At 41.9% G+C, this 22,360-nt stretch overlaps 1 protein-coding gene across 1 annotated transcript in view; it reads left to right on the top strand.

The window, feature by feature from the left end:
• LRIG1 (leucine rich repeats and immunoglobulin like domains 1) overlaps positions 1-22,360 on the top strand; it is a 297,265-nt gene that overhangs the window by 92,003 nt on the left and 182,902 nt on the right. The window contains exon 3 of the mRNA XM_029601045.1: positions 17,440-17,514. Within this exon, the coding sequence (XP_029456905.1) occupies positions 17,440-17,514 (75 nt within the window). The remainder of the gene's footprint in view (positions 1-17,439; positions 17,515-22,360) is intronic.

Genomic DNA, 22,360 nt, shown 5'->3' with positions numbered 1-22,360 from the left:
TTTTACTTTTAAAGGAAGACATTGGCTTGTTTGAATATTGTCTCTTACATCTGATGGTTATGTCTATAAAAGCAATTTTACTAATCCTGTCTATCTGATTGGTTCTGTCTGCACATTTCCTTTTATTAAAATGGTTGGTGGTATTTTGCTCTCACAAACTTCCTGTAACTGGGACCTATGGGTTTCTGATTATTATTTCAGTGTACTGGCTTTGCAATGCAGACAGATGTACAGTGGCAGTCCCCTCCCCCCTACCCATCTTATTCATCTTGGCTCTGAAGTAGTCCATTGGAATGTTAGACATCTCTAGCCTAGCTTACAAAGATCTAAAGTTTGTAGCAGATGGGATAATGCGGTTATAGTTCTGGAACAGGATTTTAAAAATCTCTCTGTCAAGGAATGATACTACTGGAGAAATTGTATGCAAGTGCACTTATATAGTGGGCTCTACTCTGGCTTCCTTTCACTTGAGCCCAGCAGTCAATACTAAAGGAGATTATGCATGAAACAAAATTGACAAGTAGGTAGAAAACTTGGTAACAAGAAACCAAGATGGACACCTGAGCATGCTCTTTTCTGATGCTGCCATTGGTATGGCTGTAATTGTTTCAACATGGTGGAAAAAAGGGAGCAAGCAGGGTGGCCAAGAAATTAGGTAATTTTCAAGCATCCAGACAAGAGACTGCTAGAGTAATTAATTGTCTAATTCACCACATAAGCAAGGGCTCTTTAAATCGAGAGAGGATTTGTCATATGCAACAGATCTGCTTTCACTCTGCAAGATGCTTCTAATATTAGTTCACTGGAACAGACATTTCTGTATTTAACAGGACTGTAATGTCAGAAGAGAAAAAATTCATCACTAATGGAGTTCACTTTAGAAAGAAAACAGATCAAGGCAAACTTTAAAGTTGCAAAAATCATAATGAATTCAAAACAAATTCTTAAAATAATCCCTAAAGACTTTCTTCATATAAACAGTTATATTATGAATTATGTGTACGCATGTGAATACACACTCATACTGGGAATCCTCAATTGGCTCTAGAAAAGCACATCTTATATCAAAACCGTTTTTCCAATAGGAAGCAATGCTATATATATAGGCATCAAGGCCCAGGATTTGATTTTCACCAAAATAACCCTGAATGATCTGGGCTTCCCTTTAATAGGAAGGGCCAGATTGTTGCAAATCTGATCCACAAATCAAACGTGGAATGAGTCATTTCTAGTGCGCATTGAATTTATGTAGAAACTTACCTCTCTGCAGTTCAAAGTCCATGCAGTTTGAGCTCCATCCCTTTTCATTGCTGATATCAGGAAGGCAGATCAGACCATCATTTCATTTTCTGTCAACTAATAAACCAACAAATCAGCACCCAGCATTTTCTTGCATAATCTGTGCCTCCACCAGTTGGAGCAGCGGCTGAGCCCCAGCTCTTTAAAGTGCCTGGTGCCTCTGGGAAACTGTGTTAGAGGCCTAGTTTGGACGCACTGACATTGGTGCCCGGTGCCTCCTACATGCTGAGCAGTGGAGGGTGAGCTAGGTGCCCAATCATTGACAACTTTATCGTAGGTCCGACCACAAGTGTTAATTTTTGACTATCACAAGGTGTAGAATGTTGGATGTCAAGCGTTAAAGAGGTAAGGACTTTTTGTGCATGTGCATATATATTATCCCAGGACAAGCAGGATGATAGTCCTCACATATGGGTGACGTCACTGGATGGAGCCCTATTACGGAAAACTTTCTGTCAAAGTTTCTAGAAACTTTTGACTGGCCCACTGAGCATGCCCAACATGCCATGATCCCTCGAGCCACAGGGGTCTCCCTTCAGTTTTCATTTTTCCGTGCTGCAGTTAGCATCGTGGTGAAGGAGCCCTGTGTGACTTTTCTCACACAAAATACTAAGAGAAAAAAAGTTTTAAAATTTCTCATTTCATCCCCTTCATAGGGGTCTCCCTGTCTTCACCGGCTGGTGAGTACTTGTTTTTTCCCAGTCTATTCCAGTTAAACAGAATTTTTCTGTCAGAAGGCCGTCGACGGCTGTCCGGCCTTCATAATGGCAACGGGTTTTAAAAAGTGCCCGAACTGCCCTTGCACTATGTCTATCACTGACCCGCATGTCAAGTGTATGCTGTGCTTGGGTGAATCTCATAATGTGTCCTCCTGTCCACAATGCGCCGAAATGACGGCAAAAGGCAGGCGAGCCAGTCAGAAGAAGATGGAATATCTCTTCCATATTCAGTTAATACCATTGATGTCGACATCGACTCAGTCTTCTCCAGCTGGAGCGGCTAAAAAATTAGTCGTTCGAAAATTTCAACCTGACTGCTTTGGTGACTGATTATCACAGACTCCATCCCGGACATCGGTAAAATCTACATTGGTGCTTGAAAAGAAGAGCACCGAATATCGGGAGAAGCATCGCCATTGTCACCGACGGACATCGACACCCGATGTCGCATCGATTCTGGGAACCCCGTCGATGCCAAGGGAGCCATCGCTGAAAAGGTCTCGCGTGGAAGAGCCCTCGATGCCTCTCACTCCAAGGCGTTCCCCACCGGTAATGGTGCCAGGGACCTGTGGAAGTGCCGGTTCCACCTTCTCTGCTACCCTCTATAGCTGCTCTGACCTCCAGCTATACGGGAAGAACTAGATGGTTTTATCCGCCAAGCAGTTAAAGACTCTCTCTGAGACAATCAACCATCAATGCCATCTGAGCCGATACCTGTACTGATGCCGACCCTGGACCTTCAATCTTCACACCAATCCTTTTGAAGCTCGAATCCCTCATCTGTGCTGTCCCGATACAACCAACGACACCGAAAATGCCGATCCATGTGAGTGAAGATGATGCCTCCGGGGTTTCTCCCATGCCTGAACCCGTCCAGGGCCATCTGGGATTTCTCGGCCGAGAATTCCGGTGCCTCCATTGATGCCTTTTTCTCAGTGAAAAAGGGTAAACAATGGAGTGCCTCAGGGATCTGTACTTGGACCGGTGCTTTTCAATATATATATAAATGATCTGGAAAGGAATACGACGAGTGAGGTTATCAAATTTGCGGATGATACAAAATTATTCAGAGTAGCTAAATCACAAGCAGACTGTGATACATTACAGGAGGACCTTGCAATACTGGAAGATTGGGCATCCAAATGGCAGATGAAATTTAATGTGGACAAGTGCAAGGTGTTGCATATAGGGAAAAATAACCCTTGCTGTAGTTACACGATGTTAGGTTCCATATTAGGAGCTACTACCCAGGAAAAAGATCTAGGCATCATAATGGATAATACTTTAAAATCGTTGGCTCAGTGTGCTGCAGCAGTTAAAAAAGCAAATAGAATATTAAGAATTATTAGGAAGGGAATGGTTAATAGAATGGAAAATGTCATAATGCCTCTGTATCTCTCCATGGTGAGACCGCACCTTGAATACTGTGTACAATTCTGGTCGCTGCATCTCAAAAAAGATATAGTTGCGATGGAGAAGATACAGAGAAGGGCAACCAAAATGATAAAGGGGATGGAACAGCTCCCCTATGAGGAAAGGCTGAAGAGGTTAGGGCTGTTCAGCTTGGAGAAGAGACGGCTGAGGGGGGATATGATAGAGGTCTTTAAGATCATGAGAGGTCTTGAACGAGTAGATGTGACTCGGTTATTTACAATTTCGAATAATAGAAGGACTAGGGGGCATTCCATGAAGTTAGCAAGTAGCACATTTAAGACTAATCGGAGAAAATTCTTTTTCACTCAACACACAATAAAGCTCTGGAATTTGTTGCCAGAGGAGGTGGTTAGTGCAGTTAGTGTAGCTGGGTTCACAAAAGGTTTGGATAAGTTCTTCGAGGAGAAGTCCATTAATGGCTATTAATCAATTTTACTTAGGGAATAGCCACTGCTATAAATTTCATCAGTAGCATGGGATCTTCTTAATGTTTGGGTAATTGCCAGGTTCTTGTGGCCTGGTTTTGGCCTCTGTTGGAAACAGGATGCTGGGCTTGATGGACGCTTGATCTGACCCAGCATGGCAATTTCTTATGTTCTTATGATACCACCGCAAAAAACATCGATGTCTTTGTTTGTGCCTCACTTCTCTCCTCTACGATGCCCTTCATCAGACACCTGGAAGGAGGGAGACATGGATTCCTCATCAGAAGATATACTGTCTGAGCCATCCCCACCTGAAGAAAGGAGGAAGTCGCCTCCAGAGGACCTCTCCTTTTCAAACTTTGTAAAGGAGATGGCTGATACCATTCCTTTTCAGCTAGTAGCAGAAGAGGACACCAGGCAGAAGACCCTAGAGGTTCTGCAGTTTGTGGATCCCCCTAAGGAGGTTTTAGCAATTCCAGTCCATGAAGTCCTGGTTGACCTACAACACAGACTGTGGGAGCACCCATGTTCAATCCCATCGGTGAACAAGAGGATGGATGCCATCTATCTAGTTCAGCATATTCCAGGTTACCAAAAGACCCAACTCCCATACCAATCTGTGGTGGTAGAATCCGCCCAGAAGAAGTCAAAAAGGATACGTCCCCACTCATCGACACCTCCTGGCAAAGAACAAAAGTTCTTAGACACTCTGGGCAGAAAGGTCTTTCAAGGTTCAATGCTTGTCTCCAGGATAGTGTCATCAGTTATATATGACTCAGTATCAACGCAATCTCTGGAAGCAGATGCAACAACTAGGAGTCCTTACCTCAGCAATATCAAGACTCAGTAAATGACATCATACACAAGGGCCTAGAAGCAGGCAAACATGAAGTCCGTGCAGCCTATGATAGTTTTGAAACCTCGTCCATGATGTCTGCAACTGGAATCAGTGCACATAGCTGGGCCTGGCTGAAAGCCTCTGACCTCAGGCCTGAGGTTCAGGAAAAGCTAGCATATCTGCCTTGTGCTGGTGACAACCTTTTTGGTGGCAAGGTTCAAGATGCAGTGGCACAGTTAAAAGAACACTCTGAAACTCTGCGCCAGCTCTCTGCTGTTCCAACAGAAACACCATCTTCTGCACGTAGAACAGCATGAAAGGACACCAGGAAACCCTATTACCGACCATGGAGATATTATCCACCAGCACCCCGTGGTAGGGCATCTAGACCAGCACAGAGAAGTCAGCCTAGGCAACCAAGGGCACCTAGGCCTCAACCTCCACCTCAGGCGGGCCCAGCATTAGGATTTTGAGAAACTGCCAGAGAACAGCAGCCATTCCATCAACCCAATCCAAAATCTACCAGTGGGAGGTCTGGTCTCTTTCTTTCAACCCAATTGGTCAAACATCTCAACAGATCAATGGGTACTATTCATTATAACACACAGTTACCAACTGGATTTTCTCACAGTACCAAAAGACTCTCCACTAAAGTCTCTTTGGATACACAAAGGTCATATCACTCTCCTGAACACAGAATTATCCACCCTTCTGAGAGCCAGGGCCGTGGAACCAGTTCCCCGACCTCAGCAGGGTAGAGGATTCTACTCCCGTTATTTCCTCATTCCAAAGAAAACAGGAGGCCTACGTCCCATCTTAGACCTCCACAAGCTCATCAAATTTCTACGGAAAGAAAAATTCAGAATGGTCTCCTTAGGCACCATGTTGCCCCCTTTTCAAGCAGGAGATCTGCAAGACACTTATGCTCACATTCCAATATTCCCTCCTCATTGCAAGTTTCTGCGTTTCCTGGTGGGTCATCAGCTTTTCCAATACCGGGTTCTGCCACTTGGAGTTGCCTCAGCACCCCGAGTATTCACAAAGTGCCTAGCGGTAGCAGCAGCTGATTTGCACAAGGAAAGTGTACATGTTTTTCCTTACCTGGACGACTGGACCAGAAGCCTGTCAAAGCAAGGGGCTCTCACATCTCTCAGGCTCACAATCAATCTGCTCCACTCATTGGGATTCCTAATCAATTACCAGAAATCCCACCTCATACCATCTTGCCTACTGCAATTCATCGGTGCAGAGTTGAACACCATAATACCAAGAGCCTTCCTCCTAGAGACACTCTCCTCATTAGCGAACTCTCTGCGCACAAAGAAACAGGTGACAGCACATCAGTTTCTAACTCTGCTTGGCCACATGGCCTCCACAGTTCATGTCACTCCTATGGCCAGATTAGCCATGAGAATAACCCAATGGACATTAAGATCACAGTGGATACAAGCCATTCAACCACTGTCGTCTCCAATTCAATTAACCCACCTGGTGGGAGAACAAGAACAACTTGCGCACAGGCCTACCCTTCCAACAACTAGTTCTGCAAGTAACTTTAACTACAGATGCATCCACCTTTGGTTGGGTAGCACACATACGCAATCTCCAAACTCAAGGGACTTGGACAAAACTCAAAGCAACGTTTCAAATCAATTTCCTGGCACTTCGAGCTATACATTATGCACTATATGCGTTCAAGGACTGCCTTTCACACAAGACTGTTCTCATACAGACAGACAACACAATAGCCATGTGGTACTTGAATAAACAGGGAGGTATGGGCTCGTATCTCCTTTGTCAAGAAGCCACACAGATTTGGGACTGGGCCCTGACACATTCCATGTTTCTCCGGGCCACTTATCTAGCAGGCATCCACAACATTGTTGCAGATTGCCTCAGTCATCAATTCCAACCCGAGTGGTCCCTGGATCAGTTGGTAACGACCAGAATATTCCACCGCTGGGGCCAACCAACCATAGACCTCTTTGCATCTGAACTGAATCACAAAGTGGACAAATTCTGCTCCATATACCAGCAGACCAGCCAAGTGAGCCAGGGACACCTTTGCTCGCCCCTGGAATTCAGACCTTCTATACGTGTATCCCTCGATACCGCTAATAACCAAAAGTCTAGTAAAGCTACAACAGGACAAAGGGTTAATGAATCTGATAGCCCCATATTGGCTTCGACAAGTATGGTTTCCCATACTTCTTGACCTCTCTATCAGAGAGCCAATTTGCCTGGGTACAGCTCCCACTCTCATAACTCAGGATCAGGGCAAGTTGCGCCATCCCAACCTCCAATCCCTATCTCTAACAGCCTGGATGTTGAAAGCTTGATCCTATAACCACTCAATCTTTCAACTAACGTTGTCTCAAGTGCTGGTAGCTTCACCTAAACCTTCCACATGAAAAACATATCTAAGTGGAAACGATTCACCACGTGGTGTGCACAGAAGTATTGACCCCTTTTCCTGCCCCACAGCATCTTTATTAGACTATCTCTGACACCTTTCAGACTCTGGTCTCCAGACCTCATCAGTAAGGGTACATCTAAGTGCTATCTCAGCTTACCATCATACAGTAGGGGATGCACCAATATCAGCACAACCCCTTGTCAGTAGATTTATGAGAGGTTTAATTCACCTTAAACCCCCGTTACGGCCACCAGTCACAGAATGGGACCTTAATGTTGTACTAACAAGACTCATGCGTTCTCCTTTTTGAACCTATGGATTCCTGCGATATTAAATTTCTTACATGGAAAGTTCTCTTCTTAGTAGCTATTACATCTGTTAGAAGGGTTAGTGAGTTACAAGCACTTGTCACATACTCACCCTATTCAAGGTTCTTGCATGACAGAGTGGTACTCCGTACTCACCCTAAATTCCTTTCCAAGGTAGTTACAGAATTCCACTTGAATCAATCCATAGTCTTGGGCACATTCTTCCCAAGACCTCACTCACCAAGGTGAGAGGGTTTTGCACACATTAGACTGTAAACGTGCACATGCATATTATCTAGACCACACTGCAGTCCATAGAAAATCCACTCAAGTCTTTTTGTTTCTTTTGATAAAAACAAACCGGGTAAAGCAGTAAGCAAACAATCTCTCTTTCTCTCTCTCTCTTTCTCTCTCTCTCTTTCTCTCTCTCTCTTTCTCTCTCTCTCTTTCTTTCTCTCTCTCTCTCTTCTCTCTCTCTCTCTCTCTCTCTCATTGTATAGAGTTCTGCTATGAAAAAGCAGGCCGTCCTCTCCAAGCATCCAACCTGCTGTGATTTCAGGCTGCCTCATTTTTTACAACAGGTACACCAGTTGTTGTGCCCGTTGCACAAGTTGTTTGCTGTTGGTCCAATACAAGAATGACTCAGCCTGTAGCTTGCTAATCACCCATATGTGAGGACTATCATCCTGCTTGTCCTGGGTTAAAGCAAAATTGCTTACCTGTAATAGGTGTTATCCCAGGACAGCAGGATGTAATCCTCACGAAACCCACCCGCCACCCTGCGGAGTTTGGTCCGGTACGTTTTCTTATTTTATTTTTGCTAACGCTTATTGCTACACACGAGACTGAAGGGAGACCCCTGTGGCTGGAGGGATCATGGCATGCTGGGCATGCTCAGTGTGCCAGTCAAAAGTTTCTAGAAACTTTGACAGTTTTCCATGATCGGGCTCTGTCCAGTGACATCACCCATATGTGAGGACTACATCCTGCTGTCCTGGGATAACACCTATTACAGGTAAGCAATTTTGCTTTTTCAAAACTGTTTTCCTTGGTAAATGGTTTGGCTGTTTTGCCTGGTTAAAAGTAGATGTGGACTTCCATAGCATGTGTTTAAAATGAGGTATTTAGGATGGGGGGAAAATGTGTACATACATGGGATTTTCAAATGTATGCACGCTGTTTTGCCATGGCTTGGTCACCAATACTGAAAGGTGCAGAATACTTGGACACTTATAGGATGCATATTTTCCAGCTGCTAATTTATTTATTTATTTATAAATAACTTTTATATACTGACATTCAAATGAATATCACATCGGTTTACATAATGGGCAAGCTCCTTATTTATTTATTTTACTTACATTATTTGTATTCTGACAACCCACAAATCAATGGATATTAGCAATACACACATACGACTATATGGTGTCCAAATTAAGGGAAGGCCGAGTACTTCCAGTGCTACAACTTATTTATTTTATTTAACAGTTTTATATACCGACCTTCATAGTAAATAACCATATCGAATCTGTTTACATTTAACAAGGGGTATAACTGGAGTAACAATTCAAGTGAACGAAGATAACAATAGGTAGGAATAAGTCAAAGTTACAATCTTAAAATAATAAAATACAAACTTAAAATAAATAAAAATAAGTAAAACAAAATAGAGATAAGAGGGCAAGATGACTTTGCAGGGGAGACCCTGCACAGACCCTGGGAAATTAAAAAAACAAACAAATCATAAAACAAAATACCATAGTAAAAAAAAACAAAAAAACAAAAACAGTATCAATACTGCCATGAAATAAATAAAATAAGCTTAAAACAATAAATAAACATAAAATGAAGTAAGGGACCCAGGAGAGGTTGTTAGGGACCTGTAAAAACGACTCCATATATTTCAAAGGGACTTGAGAATCTGGTACCAGCGAAATCGCTGGTATTTTGGGGTTTAAAAAAATGCAAACTGAGACAAAGTGCCTTGAGTGTGCCTCTGGCACTTCTATTACCCCCAAGAAACATCTTTTGGTGCTAAAGAAAATATGGCCTGGATTGGCCACTGTTGTAAACAGGATGCTGGACTTGATGGATCCTTGGTCTGACTCAGTATGGCATGTTCTTATGTTCTTAATAACTTTCTATATTTTAAAACTCTGATCTAGGGAAAAAAGTGAACCGGTCCTAGTTTTCTTAGACTCGGCTGATTTCAAAGCTGTTACCATGGAAATCTGGATTGGCTTGGGTAAACAACTTCATATTTAGCCATGGTAGATACGATGGGGGGTGATTTAACTAGTGCCCATGGGGTTTTAAAAACATGTTGAGATCAATTTAATTATATAAACATTATCTAAATATTATCCTCAGATGTTGCAGGAGAGTGTCAATTTTGATACTGACATGTCTAAGGAAGGCTCAGAATTGTCACCAGCAATACTTCAGGGACAGTTGATACAACTGCACTGATGATATACTGGTTACAGTTTAGAATTATGTGGAGAACATCGTTGGAGACTGCCAAGAGCAGACCCCTGGACATACTTGTCACAAAGCTAGTCCAGAGTAGATTTAGAGACAAATCATTAAGGGAGCATCTTATACACACTAGTGTGAATGTGTGAGGTATGGGAAGTGATTTAAATTACTAAATTTCTTGTCACAAGAAATTAAGATAAAGCAGAGATCTAAAGTAACTGTAATCTCTCATTTAATCTGTGGTTAATAAATCAGTTATTTGAAGATTCTGAGTGGACATGTGAGACAAAAAACCTGCGTTACTGCTACTAGTAACAGGATTTCTACTACCTCATAATGAATCTGAGGTAAAAGTAAAGCTGGTTAAAGCCAGCTGACCTTTAGAAAAGTGCTGTGCACACAGTTTAAGCTGTAATTTCAAATATCTACTATGTAGAGCAGAGCTTTCCAAACTTTTCATGTTGGTGACACACTTTTTAGACAAACATAATTTTGGGACACAGTAATTCAGTCTACTAGCAAACCAGAAGTTAAAGGTTAAACGAACGAAATGTATTTCGACAATTTATGTATGTTTCCTTAAATATATATATATAATAAAGTGTTTCATGACACAACCTATCTTGTGAAAACCTTTCATTTATATTAAAAATATACAATATTCCAAGATTAATGTTATTGTTATAATTTATGAGTAACAATAATAAAACAAAGTTATTGTGTTATTCAATTTACCTCTTTAATGAGATATATGAGCTTGATGGGATGAACACAACTTTTCAATATTTGGTGTTTAATAAAAAAGTCCAAAGGGTCTTCTGTGTAATTTAAAAAAGCTGGCCAGTTTCACACTATATAATTATTTGATAGCCTCATTCAACTAATTCTATATGGCTATGAGAGTGAAGTCTGGAATTTATAGGAAGGGACAGAATGTCAATATAAATCCTGCACCTCCAGTTCTGTAACTCTGTGCACCCACTGAAATTCCCCCAAACAATGGAGCTTGGATGTTTCCCTTACAGCTCATCATACTAAAAGATATTTTCAAATTCTGGTGTCGCCTCACAGTAACAGCAGCACAAACACCTTCCACTGCCAGGCACATTGTGAACTAACACAAAACCTCGCAAAAAAGACACTCAAAATCTATACTGCAATCCCATTGTAACATAACAGTAATAACACCAAGGACTCAAACAACAATAACCCTACCTGTGAAAAAGCAAGGGTAAATATTACACTGGGTCCTAGAATACCAATACACCACCTACTGAGGAAACAAAACAAACCAGATTGCTATAGATCCCTATGCTAGCAGAATCTCTCATCATGGTCACACACACAGAGCAGAGACAGACCCTCAAATACAGAATACAAAATAAAGGAGCACAAATTAGACAAAAACTGAAATGGAAACCCCAAGAAGCCAGACTCTGTGTATTAACAATGGAAAAACAGAACCACCATTCCTCATAAAACAAATAAAATCAAGAAACATAAAGCATCAGTTATAATAGTAAAACCATACTAATAAAAGAATATTTTAAAACTACTAATAAATAGAATTTCTATTAAAATCATTTACATTTTTTACAATTTCCCAAACACCAAAAGAAGTTGCAAAACAGCACATATATCAAATAGCACCCAATAATTAAAACTAATAAAGATTTTAAAAAGCCCCTGCTGTCCATACCTGAGAGCTCTTGATTTCCAGTCACCCTGATATTGTCAAGGATTAGGAGGTTATACTCTCTCTCACACATACTCACTCACATGTCCATTCTCTCTCTTACACCCACCATAACCTCTCGTTCTCACAGACACTGACACACTCTCAGGCTCTAAGACACTCTCTCCCCCTCCACATCCCCCCCCTCCACACACACAAACAAACTCTTACTCCCCTGGATTTTCTCATACACACTCATGGTCTCACTCTCTCTCTGGCTCCCTCACATACACACAAACACACACACCCAGGCAAGTTCCCAATCATTCTCACACAAACACACACACCATCCCCCAGGCATGCACCTATTCTCACACATGCACCCCCCGGGCAGTCTCCCATTCATACACTTGCACACACTAAAGGCAGACCCCCTCTCTTTTGCCAGCAACCTCGGAGCCTCTCTCATTACTCTGCTGCCACTGTCACTGATGCCGCATGGCTATTGGGGAGGTGTTGATTGCTGCTATTGGCACTGAAGCCCATTCTGCTGCCTCCTCTGTGCAGGCCCCGTGGGTTTCCACTTCCTCCATGTTGATCTCATACATTGTGAAATCCGCATAGAGAAAGTACTACTCTTGTACATTACCAAAGATTACATGTGCCAATCAGTAAAAAGTAAATTTTTTTTTTTTTTTTTTTTACCTTTGCCGTCTGATCTTAGTTTTCTAATTGGTTGGTCACAGGCTTTTTTGTTCCACCTCTCCTTTCTTATTTTTTTGCCAATTCCTTTCATATTGTCTTTTTTTCTATTTCTTTTCTCTCCATCTATCTTATTCCCTCAAACATAGTCAGGTTCTCATTCTCACATGCTTTCTAACTCTTACATGCTCTCTCTCATACAATCATTCATACAGTCTCTCTCTTGCACATGCTGTCTGTCTCTCACACACCCAGGCTCTCTCTCCCTCATGCTGTCTTGCTCAAGCACAGACTCTCACTGTCACATGCTCTCTCTCATACAATCATTCATACACACAGGCTCTCACTGTCACATGCTGTCTGTCACACACACAGGCTCTCACATGCTGTCTCTGCAAACATTCAGGTCCTCACTCCCACACACAATCTCTCAACTCATCTCATGCACACACTCTACGGGCCCTCAGCCTCTCTCTTACCTCTGGGCCTCCTCTTCACGGATCGCTGCAGGATGGGCTCTGCAGCAGCCCTGATCTTCTCGGGCTGATCCGCAGTGGGGACCCTGCTACCGGGCCTCCTCCTCTTCTCAGCCCGCTGCAACAATGCTGCTCCTCTTCTGCACGCGGCTGATGCTCCTCCTCCTTCCTGCCCTTGCGGCTCCGGCAACATTTTTCTTCTGGGGCACACAGCACAGCGATGCTTCACTGCTTGGCCGCCAGTGGGATGAGGTCCACCGGCGGCCACATTGGCTCCCACTTGCCGGTGTGTCACGTGCACCGGGCTTACGCGACACACCGACACACTAAAGTGTCGCGACACACACTTTGGAAAGCTCTGATGTAGAGCATAGCAAGGATTACTCAACTAGTAGAATCTAGTAAGTCACTAAAATCTAATAAACTGAGTTTATTGCCAAGTTAGCATGTATTTTGTACCCTGTATTGGGATTGCACAGAATGTAGATATCTAATTCTGGAAATTAAAAAAATTAAGAAAATATCTTCTCATTTTCCTCAATGATTTTTTTTTAGAATGGGGAAAATAATTATCTTTTGATTTTGGGATAAGCTACCAAAGTTCACTAAGACTTCCTGAGCATACACTAGGGAACATTACTTAGTCTACCGGAAGAATATCAGGGGGATTGTAGTCTGTTTTCTGTCCTGCCCTGTTTTAACTGTAGGGTACTGTAGTAGTTTTGAGAGGTGAGAAGAAAGCAGAAGACTATGTACCCCAGAGGAGATGATGCACTCAATTCAAGAAGAGGCACTGTACTTTAGCAGTGCTAGCCAGCAGCTGATACATGGTAACAATGCAAAGTGTGCATACTAAGGATACCACACCAGACACAGTTAAAAAAGCAAAGAAAGAAAAATACAAGTCTCGTACACAAAAGGAAAAGAATACATAAAAAAAAAAAAATTAAAGGCCTTTTCCAGCAGAAGCTTCATACTTACTTAGAGACATCCAGTGAACATCCAGAACACTTGCAACAGAAAAAAAAAACACAGAATCAAATTCCTTTTTAAGTAATTAGCTTAGTTAAAAGATTTTGAGTTTTGAGTGTGAACATATTTACTTGTCTGATAGAAATTCAGCAGAAGCATTTTAGATAACCAGTTCTATAAAAAGGAGAAAAGATACTAGAATTTTGTTCATTTAATATGTCATAACATCTTGAAAGAAATTTAAATAACAAAAACCTGTTGTTAGCATATTTGATTAATATTTTAAAAGAAAATCTAAAACATTTAATTGCATCAGATTTCCCTTCTTTTTAGTTCTGCTCTTGCTTTCTACGTCTGGAATGCTGAATTGGATGGTCTAGGGCCCCAACATACTAAACCCATTAGGAAAGTGGGCTTCTGGTAGTATCCTCTGCAAACAACACTGAGAGCCCCTACCTCTCTACCATCTGCCTTGGATACCATAGTGGGAGGGGGTCCCCTTTGCAGGGCGGTTTAGAAGAACATCAAGGGGGGCTCTTGCTATAGGTCCAGTTTTCCTTTTACTTATTTTTCTTAGTATGCTGCTAGACTTACTTTGGTTCTCCCTTTTTCCTTTTTTGTGGCTATAAAGAAAATTTCCAGTGAGTATATATCTTATCATTTTGATTTTTTTTTTTTTTTTACCTATGAGTATATTTTGCTGGGCAAGTTTATGCTTATCTATGTTTGTTGAAGTTAATAAAGAGTAAATAAAACAAACAAAGAAGAGCATCAAGCCACCTTGCAATCTATTAACTGTGTGGGAATCAACCAGCCTCCACCTGATGCTAGAGTTTTCCCTTCAAGCGTCCAGTCTTCCAAACATTCCCCTTCCTCTCTTTTCATTGTTTTCCAGCTCCTTCCATTATTCAGCAGCAGCTGCCTGCCTGGGGTCAAAAGAAGAAGGAAAATCATCAGCACAGAAGTAAAGGCCCAGCAGCAGAATCAGCTAAAGCTTAGGACCAGTTTTTGATGAATTTGAGCCCTCCTCCCCTATCCTTTTCTCTGCTGTAGAGAAGTGTTCAGTCCTTCCTCTTGGAATGGCTCTGTATCTCCAGAGGCCAGTGGGTTCTGAAAATTGTGGAGTATGGCTACTATTTGATTTTCTTGCTCTCTTCTGACCCTTCTCAGTTGGCCCAATTGCAACTGGACTTGGAGACGCTCCTTCAGCAGAAGGCAAAATAATCTGTCCTTTAGGTGTGTGGTTAGAGATTCTATTCTGCCTATTTCTTAATTCCCAAGAAGTTGGGGGTGAGGAGGGGAGGGTGGTTTAAGACTGGACTTTGAGACTGTATTGGTGGTGTGGGAGAAATTGGTGGTGTGGGAGAAATTCAAGATGAATTCCCTCTAGCAATTTTTCCTTTCATTACTGGAGGGATTGCATATGTGCTCTGTTTCTCAAGGATGTGTATGCAAACATCCCCTTTCACCCTGCCCACCAGATGTTCTTCAGGTTTGTAGTGAAAGACATACATTACAAATATATGGTGCTTCCCTTCAGCCTCTCTGCAGCATCAGGGTATTTGCAAAATGCCTTGTAGTAATGGCAGCACAGCTTCATTGGCAGGGAGTATGCATGGTCTTCTGCAATCACCATTGGCTGGTGATGGGTCCATCCTGGTTCTGGAGTCCCTTGAAGACAATATTCCTTCAGTTTCTAGGCATCCTAGTCAACTTTGCCAAATCAAACCCAATTGTGGCTCCAAGAATTCAGTCGTAGGTGTCTGAATAGACTTGCTTCAGGTGAAAGTTTCTTCCTGTTAAAAGAGCAGCATTGCTGAGGACCTTGGTAACATGTCTCCTTTATCAGGACTGAGCATCAGCAAGGTTGGTCCTGGTCTTCCTTGGAAACATGGTTGCTGTGGTGCATATGGTTCCCCTGACTTGTCCACTGGGATCAAGCCTATCAGCCATTATCTCAGTGACACTGGGATAAAAGTATCTCTTCAGTGGCGGATGAATATGGAAGTTCTAAAAGTGGGCCTCGCATTGCACATTACACTGCATCAACTGACTGTCTACACCAAGGGGTGGAGGAGGCACACAGAGAGGCATGAACATAAAGTTTGTGGTCCTCGATGAGAGTAATCTACAAATCAATCTTCTGGAGCTTCAATCCATTTGCTCTTCTCTTAAGGGCTTTTTCTCTCTTTCAGGAAAGAGAATCTTGATCCAGATGGTCAATGAAGTGGCTATGATGTACATATATAAGCAGGGAATTATTGCCTTCTATGCCCTCTGCCAGAAGGCCTTCCAAACCTGGTCATGGGCAAGTCATTACAGGTCCATCTCCAGACGACCTACCTTCCAGGAATCTAGAACACATTGGTGGACCACCTCAGCAGAGTGTTAAAATTGCATGAGTGTTCCCTAGATCAAAGAAGCTTGGGTAATTTGTTAGTCACCAGAGAAAGCTAATGATCAGTCTGTTTGCCTCGGAAGACCACAGAAAAATCAAAGTTCTGCTTCATGCATCAGAGCAGCTACAGATCAGCTCCCAATCCTTTTGTGCTAGACTGGTCTAATCTTTGTGCATTCACTAATTCCTTTCATTGCCAGGACCATCTAAAAGGTCCTCCCTGGAGAGCGGTTTAGTTCGCTAATGCTCTGGAAGAGGCTGAGGTACACACAAGGTAGTGTGTGCATGTAGAAAATCCTACACATGCTCAGTAAAGTTTTTACTGAATTCTGAGAGCAGGATACCATGTCAGTGTCATGAGTGACATTAGAGAATCTCTACAGGTACCACACTCCAAAACCTCTCATCACATAATCTTCAGAGACAGGGCATTCTCCACAGCAGGACCACCTCTATGGAACTCTATTCCACCGGATCTGCGACAGGAACCCTGCCTTCCAACATTCAGGAGAAGACTCAAAATTTGGTTATTTAAGAAAGCCTTTCCAGACCCCAACTGAACCTTAACTCACCACTAACCAACTCTCAGACATTACCTTAACACGGTAAACAATAACATTGCAAAATTCCATAACTTAGTAAATACCATAATTTTGTAAATTTGTTCTTTTTGTTAAATTCCTATTGCCTTCTCTCTGCTCCCAGTTGTGTATTTCCCTGTTTTATTGTAACTGCAATGTTTCGCTCCGCACCTGTTAATGTTTTTATTGTATCCTCTTTTTACACCCCTTTGTTAATTGTAAACCGGCATGATACCTATCACGAATGCTGGTATAGAAAAACACAAAATAAATAAATAAAAGCAAGCTAACTCATCTTGCTGTTTATGGAGAACCCTATTTACAGGTAAGCAAACTTGCTAAGTTTAACCAAACATCAAATCTGAGATGAGTTAATATCATTCCTTACCTGTTTATTCTGTAATATAGGGTTCTAATAGCTTTACTAGTCTTAGAAAACTGAAATCTTTGTAGGTTGTATACCTTTTAAAGGACCAATAAAAAAATATTGTTCATGAATTTGAGATCTCACAAGTCTCTTCTTCAAATATCTGCGAATGTTTTGTGTGATCTTGAAAGCTCATGTACTCTGGTCTTTTAAAAGTATCACAGCCTGGAGAGTCTCATTTTGCCTGTTTATTAAAGAAATATATCTGAGCTTGTTCTGCAAGAACACTTTTTTTTTTTTTTTTTTTTTTTTTAAGTTTTAAACTGACGGTTCCTTTTCCTTTTGTTACAGAAGATTCAGTTATAATGAGCTGACATCCATTCCATCCCTGGGATCTGCATCTTCGCGTGTTATCGCCCTCTTTCTGTAAGTTGTTGTTTGCACTGCAGTCTGGTTGCTGATTGCATATAGAGAATCCCTGAGTTCTCTATATTGTCAAGGGCAAAGATGTGCAATAATATTTGGATATGTTAATGCATTTACTTTCTAATTTTTAAATATCAATTTTATCACATCATAGAAAATATGCGTATTAGAAAAAGATATGAAGAGTCCAATATTCAGAAGTGCGGTGAGCAGCAAAGTTAACCAGATAATGTATCTAGTTTCCTTTACCCAGGTAAGTGTCGCTAAGTATACCTGAATAAAGTGAACTAGATAAAGTTTTTTGGTTGACTTTATGCCTGCAATTCACCCTGATCATATTATATTTATTTGGATAGTGCTAATTTTGGCACTGTTCAGTTAATTTTGCCTCATGGAGGGGGGAATTTTTGTAAACAGATTTGTCCAGATAACTTCTGAAGTTACCCAAACAAATCTTTTGAATATTGACCTCCCGAGGTCAACACTCTTTCTTTCTTTCTTTCTTTCTTTCTTTCTTTCTTTCTTTCTTCTTTCTTTCTTTCTTTCTTTAGCATTTTTTTATATACCGAGGTAGAGCAGAGTAGCCTTCACTCCGGTTTACAAATTATAACAACATGTTACATAAAACTATTGAAGACATTGAAGAAAAACAACAATTAACAATCTGAGAACTGTCATGTCAAACATATGAACAAGGCAAGATATCCCAAAGGATACGCATATTGAGTATAAACCAGATAAGATGTACCAAAGGATAGGTACATTAAATAGACTGAGTTCAAGTATAATGATAAAATAGTCTTAGATATCTGTAGGAAACAGGATGATTAGACAGATTCTTTGCTCCAGAATGTTATAGTGTAGTGGATGGATCCCTTGTCGATCAGAGCTGATTGGGCCTGGGCTTGTGGAGGAGGCTAGGTGGCTGTTGCTAATAATGGTGACCCCCAGCTGGCCAGTGAGCAGTATTGAAGGCTGATGGGACCTCATGCTGTGGTTTCTTAGAGGTACCTACATATGTCATCTGAGAAAGTGGGGTGTGAGAATCAAAGGAGGAGGGTGTGAGGGGATGGGGGAAGAAAGTGGCACTAAGAAACATTAATTCATCATTACTGGATAGGTTAGTGACATATCAAAAGGCTTGTAGTATATCACTACTATTAATCCTTGGCATAAAAGTGTCATGTGTGACATATATTACAAGACAGCAAAGTGTACTGCGAATTAATTTGTATTAATATATCTGTATGGAAATTTTTATAATCATGTAACTGAATTTTTAAAATTTATTTCCGATTGGTTATAAATCTGTTAAAGCAGTTAAATGAACTTTTTCTCAGCTGTTGTCATGTACTGTCCATAAGAGGGTTAGTAACATTAGAGAAAATAGAATCAATAGAAACTAAAATTTGTGGGTTTTTTTTTTTTTTTTTAATCATAGCTCTTTTTTTCTTCTGCTAGCTGGAGCCAGTCAGTGACACATCTAGCAACCTAGTAGTTCGTGGTAGATAAGTTCTTGGCCCACCCAATCTTCCCAGTTGTTCTCGCCTACTGTGCCATCACAGACCATACTGATCTCTGGTCTTTTCTCTCCTTCTCCCTTACCCCACTGCCCTCTGTTTTTGTAAGGAACAGGCTTGAATTTGCCACAGGATGCATGCAAAGAGATGTCGCTCCACAGGCAATGGGATATTAGCTGAAAAGTCATTTTTTAAAGTAGAGCAGTGGTTCTTACCCCAGTCCTTGGGACAGATTCAGTCAGTCAGGTTTCAGGATATCCACAATGAATATGCATAAGCTAGATTTGGATAAAATGGAGGCAATGCATGCACATATGTCACAGGCATATTCATTGTATCTATTCTGAAAACCAGACTGACTGAATGTGTTCTTAGAACTGGGTTGAGAACCACTGACATAAAATGCTGTTCTAAAATTCTTCAAATAAAATGAAGCCTTGGGATTGTCCTTGATCTCACCAGCAACAGTTTCCTAAACCTAAGGCTATGTTTGTTTTAAAGTGTGTTACAGAGGTCCATCTAGATAAAGCAATAGGAGTTCCAACAGTACACTTGGCTGATACTTTATGGTAGGCTAACATGCCCATCTTGTAAAAAATAACACCCCCCCCCCCCCCAAGGGTAAGGTTTGCTCACCTGTGTTTACTTAAAAATGAAACAGGGAATCAAGCAGTGTTAAGGTGCCTTGGCATGACAACCTAATAATAAAATTGTTCATATAACTTATAGATCTGAGATTTCTGCTGGCAGTAAGCCCTGAATTCTGAAGGTACTGCATTCTTGCCAAGTATCTTAAGTTAACTCTTTATAAGACAAAAGGAGGAAATGCTGTATTTTCTTCCTAATGTATTGTGGGCTACAGTTTGAACATCAGTGCTGTGTAGAGGTCTAGCACTATTTCATATGCAGCATCAATTTCTTAATTCTCAGGCCCCGGAACATCCCTTTTTACTTTACCACTAATAAAAGGTGTCCTGGGATCAGGATTTTAGAAGATGTTTTAGTTCAGAAAAACACATTTTTGTGCATGTTCCAGCTACATGACCTCTACTGCTATTTCTAACTAATTCTTGGCTTCATTTAGAAGAAAAAAAGCTTTCAGTCAATGCATGCACTAGATGAAGTTCCTGGATCAGTTTCAGATCAGCAGTTGAGCATGACGCAGAAGCTTGTGGCACCAGACAAAGCATTGAGAAGAGTGCCTGAATGACACACACAGGACCCCCTTTGGGACCATCTCTCCCAGAGCCAAAGAAAAGATCGGCGCCATTATCGCAGGACTCTACCAGAGTGGGCCCTTCCTTCATGCCTCCATGAAGGATGACGAGGTCTCATTGACGCAGATCTCGTCATCCTTCATGGTGTGGAACATCAGCAAGGCATCGAGCCACTAATTTTACCCAGACCTGAAGCCAACCAGGGTACCATTAGTGCAGAGCTTGAATTCCTGGATGTAGTCTACACATTAGGCATGGCATACCAAGATGCTATGAATGGTGTTGGTACAAAGCGCCTTGTGCATAAGCCACAGATTCCCTTTTCTGGTGCTGTGTGTAGAGAGACATTTGCTGGTGCTGTGCATGGACCAAGGCACTGTTTTGATGGGGTTCGTCAACTGAGGCTGGCACAGAATGTCAGAGCCAGCCACTGTCACTACCACAGTAGATGCAGTTGCCATGGCACCGAGTTCTTTATTGGCAGCACTCGATGAGGATACGCTGATCTGGGTCTCTGAAGCGGATGTGCTCTCCAGTTCTGGGATAGAGGGTCCCTCAGCCAGTGGAAGTTCAGCTATTGAAGCTAGTGAAGAATTTATTTGCCTCCTAAAGCCCTAAAGACAGAGGGGAGAGAGAGAGATTAGTTCTGCACTGGTGTGTACCTCTCCTCAAAAGCTTCCAGTGCTGGGAATAAATCTGCACCCTAAGGTGGTGGATTCTCCTCCTCCTCTGATGGGGTTCCTTCATGAATTAGAAGGTGAGGAAGTGGTATCAGTTTATTATAAGTTCTACTGGATGTTTTCCTCTTGGAATAGTGGAGATCTCCTCCTATGTCACCCTTATTGGGGTTGTTGCTTAGTGTTCATCTATGGTCAGGGGAGGAAGAAGATTCCGTGGGGATTCCCTGTAGTCTTGCTGCAGCATACCTCTCCTCTGGAGGATCACTGTTACTACAGGATCTTGGATAAGCTGGCAAAGATGCTTTCCATCAGCATTAGGGAAAGGACCCAAGGACAGATGTCCTTAGGCTTCTTCAGTTTCTTCAATCTCCAGCAAAAACTGTGGCTATCGTTCACAAACAACTCAAGGACCTGCAGATGAGGATATGGTAGATGCCAACATCTTGCCTACTAGTGTCCTGGAAGCTAGATTTAAAGTACAGAGTCCAGGTTTCTTTCACTTTTGGGGTGGCCAAGCTAGCACCCTTTTCTGTGATGGTGGAGTCAGCTTTGAAACATGCTAAGTGCACTTGCAATCACTCCAGCATGCCTCCTGAGAAGGATCCAAAAGACTTGTATGCATTTGGGTGGAAAAAGGTCTTCCAGGGTTCAATGTTGAGGGCCAGGATAGCGGATCGCCAACTCTAAATGGTGCAGCATTTGCACAAATGTGTGAAAAAGCATTTGACAGAATTATCAGACTCTGAGTAGGCAGACCTCTTTCAACCAGTGGATGAATGTAAAAAATATCTTATCCATTCTGTTTATAAAGTTTTTGATATCATAGCCAGGATTTTGGCCACTTCCATTGGAGCTCGAAGGCTCATGAAGTTAAGAGTGAGTGACCTCCAAGAGAACATGTTTGATTATTTTGCAAAGATTCCATGCACAAAATACAACTTATTTGGTGACAAAATTCAAGAGAAGTGGTTCTAATTAATAGCATCAATCCACCCTAAAACCATTATTAGCTGCGGTGTGGGACTAGCCGGCTCCTGCCTGATGCCAGTATTTTTTCCTACAGGTATCCATTCTTCCAAATACATCCTTTCTACTCTTTTCAGTGTCACTAAGCCTCTCCCACTCTTCAGCTGCAGCGGTTGCCCACTTCAGGTAGACAAAGGGAGTGGGGTCAGCCACTGCTGCTGTGCCTTTGCACAGCAGCAGATACAGTTTAAGCTCAGGACCAGTTTTTTGATGACTTTGAGAGCCATCCCCTATCTCCTCTAGTGGGAGGGAGGTTCGGTCCTTCTGGAAGAGGTGCTTATGCTTCTCTTGCTGTCCTCTGACCCAAGGGATTTTAGACCCTTCTCAGTCTGCCCGACTTCTGCTGAAGGTGGAGTCACCCCTTCAGCAGAAGGTATCAAACCTGTCTGTCTTTTCCCAGAAA

The sequence above is a fragment of the Rhinatrema bivittatum genome, chromosome 4, assembly GCF_901001135.1.
Source record: "Rhinatrema bivittatum chromosome 4, aRhiBiv1.1, whole genome shotgun sequence".
In the NCBI taxonomy this organism is placed as follows: domain Eukaryota; kingdom Metazoa; phylum Chordata; class Amphibia; order Gymnophiona; family Rhinatrematidae; genus Rhinatrema; species Rhinatrema bivittatum.
Note: the sequence above shows the minus strand (reverse complement) of the source record. Positions and strands in the feature narration are given on the sequence as shown.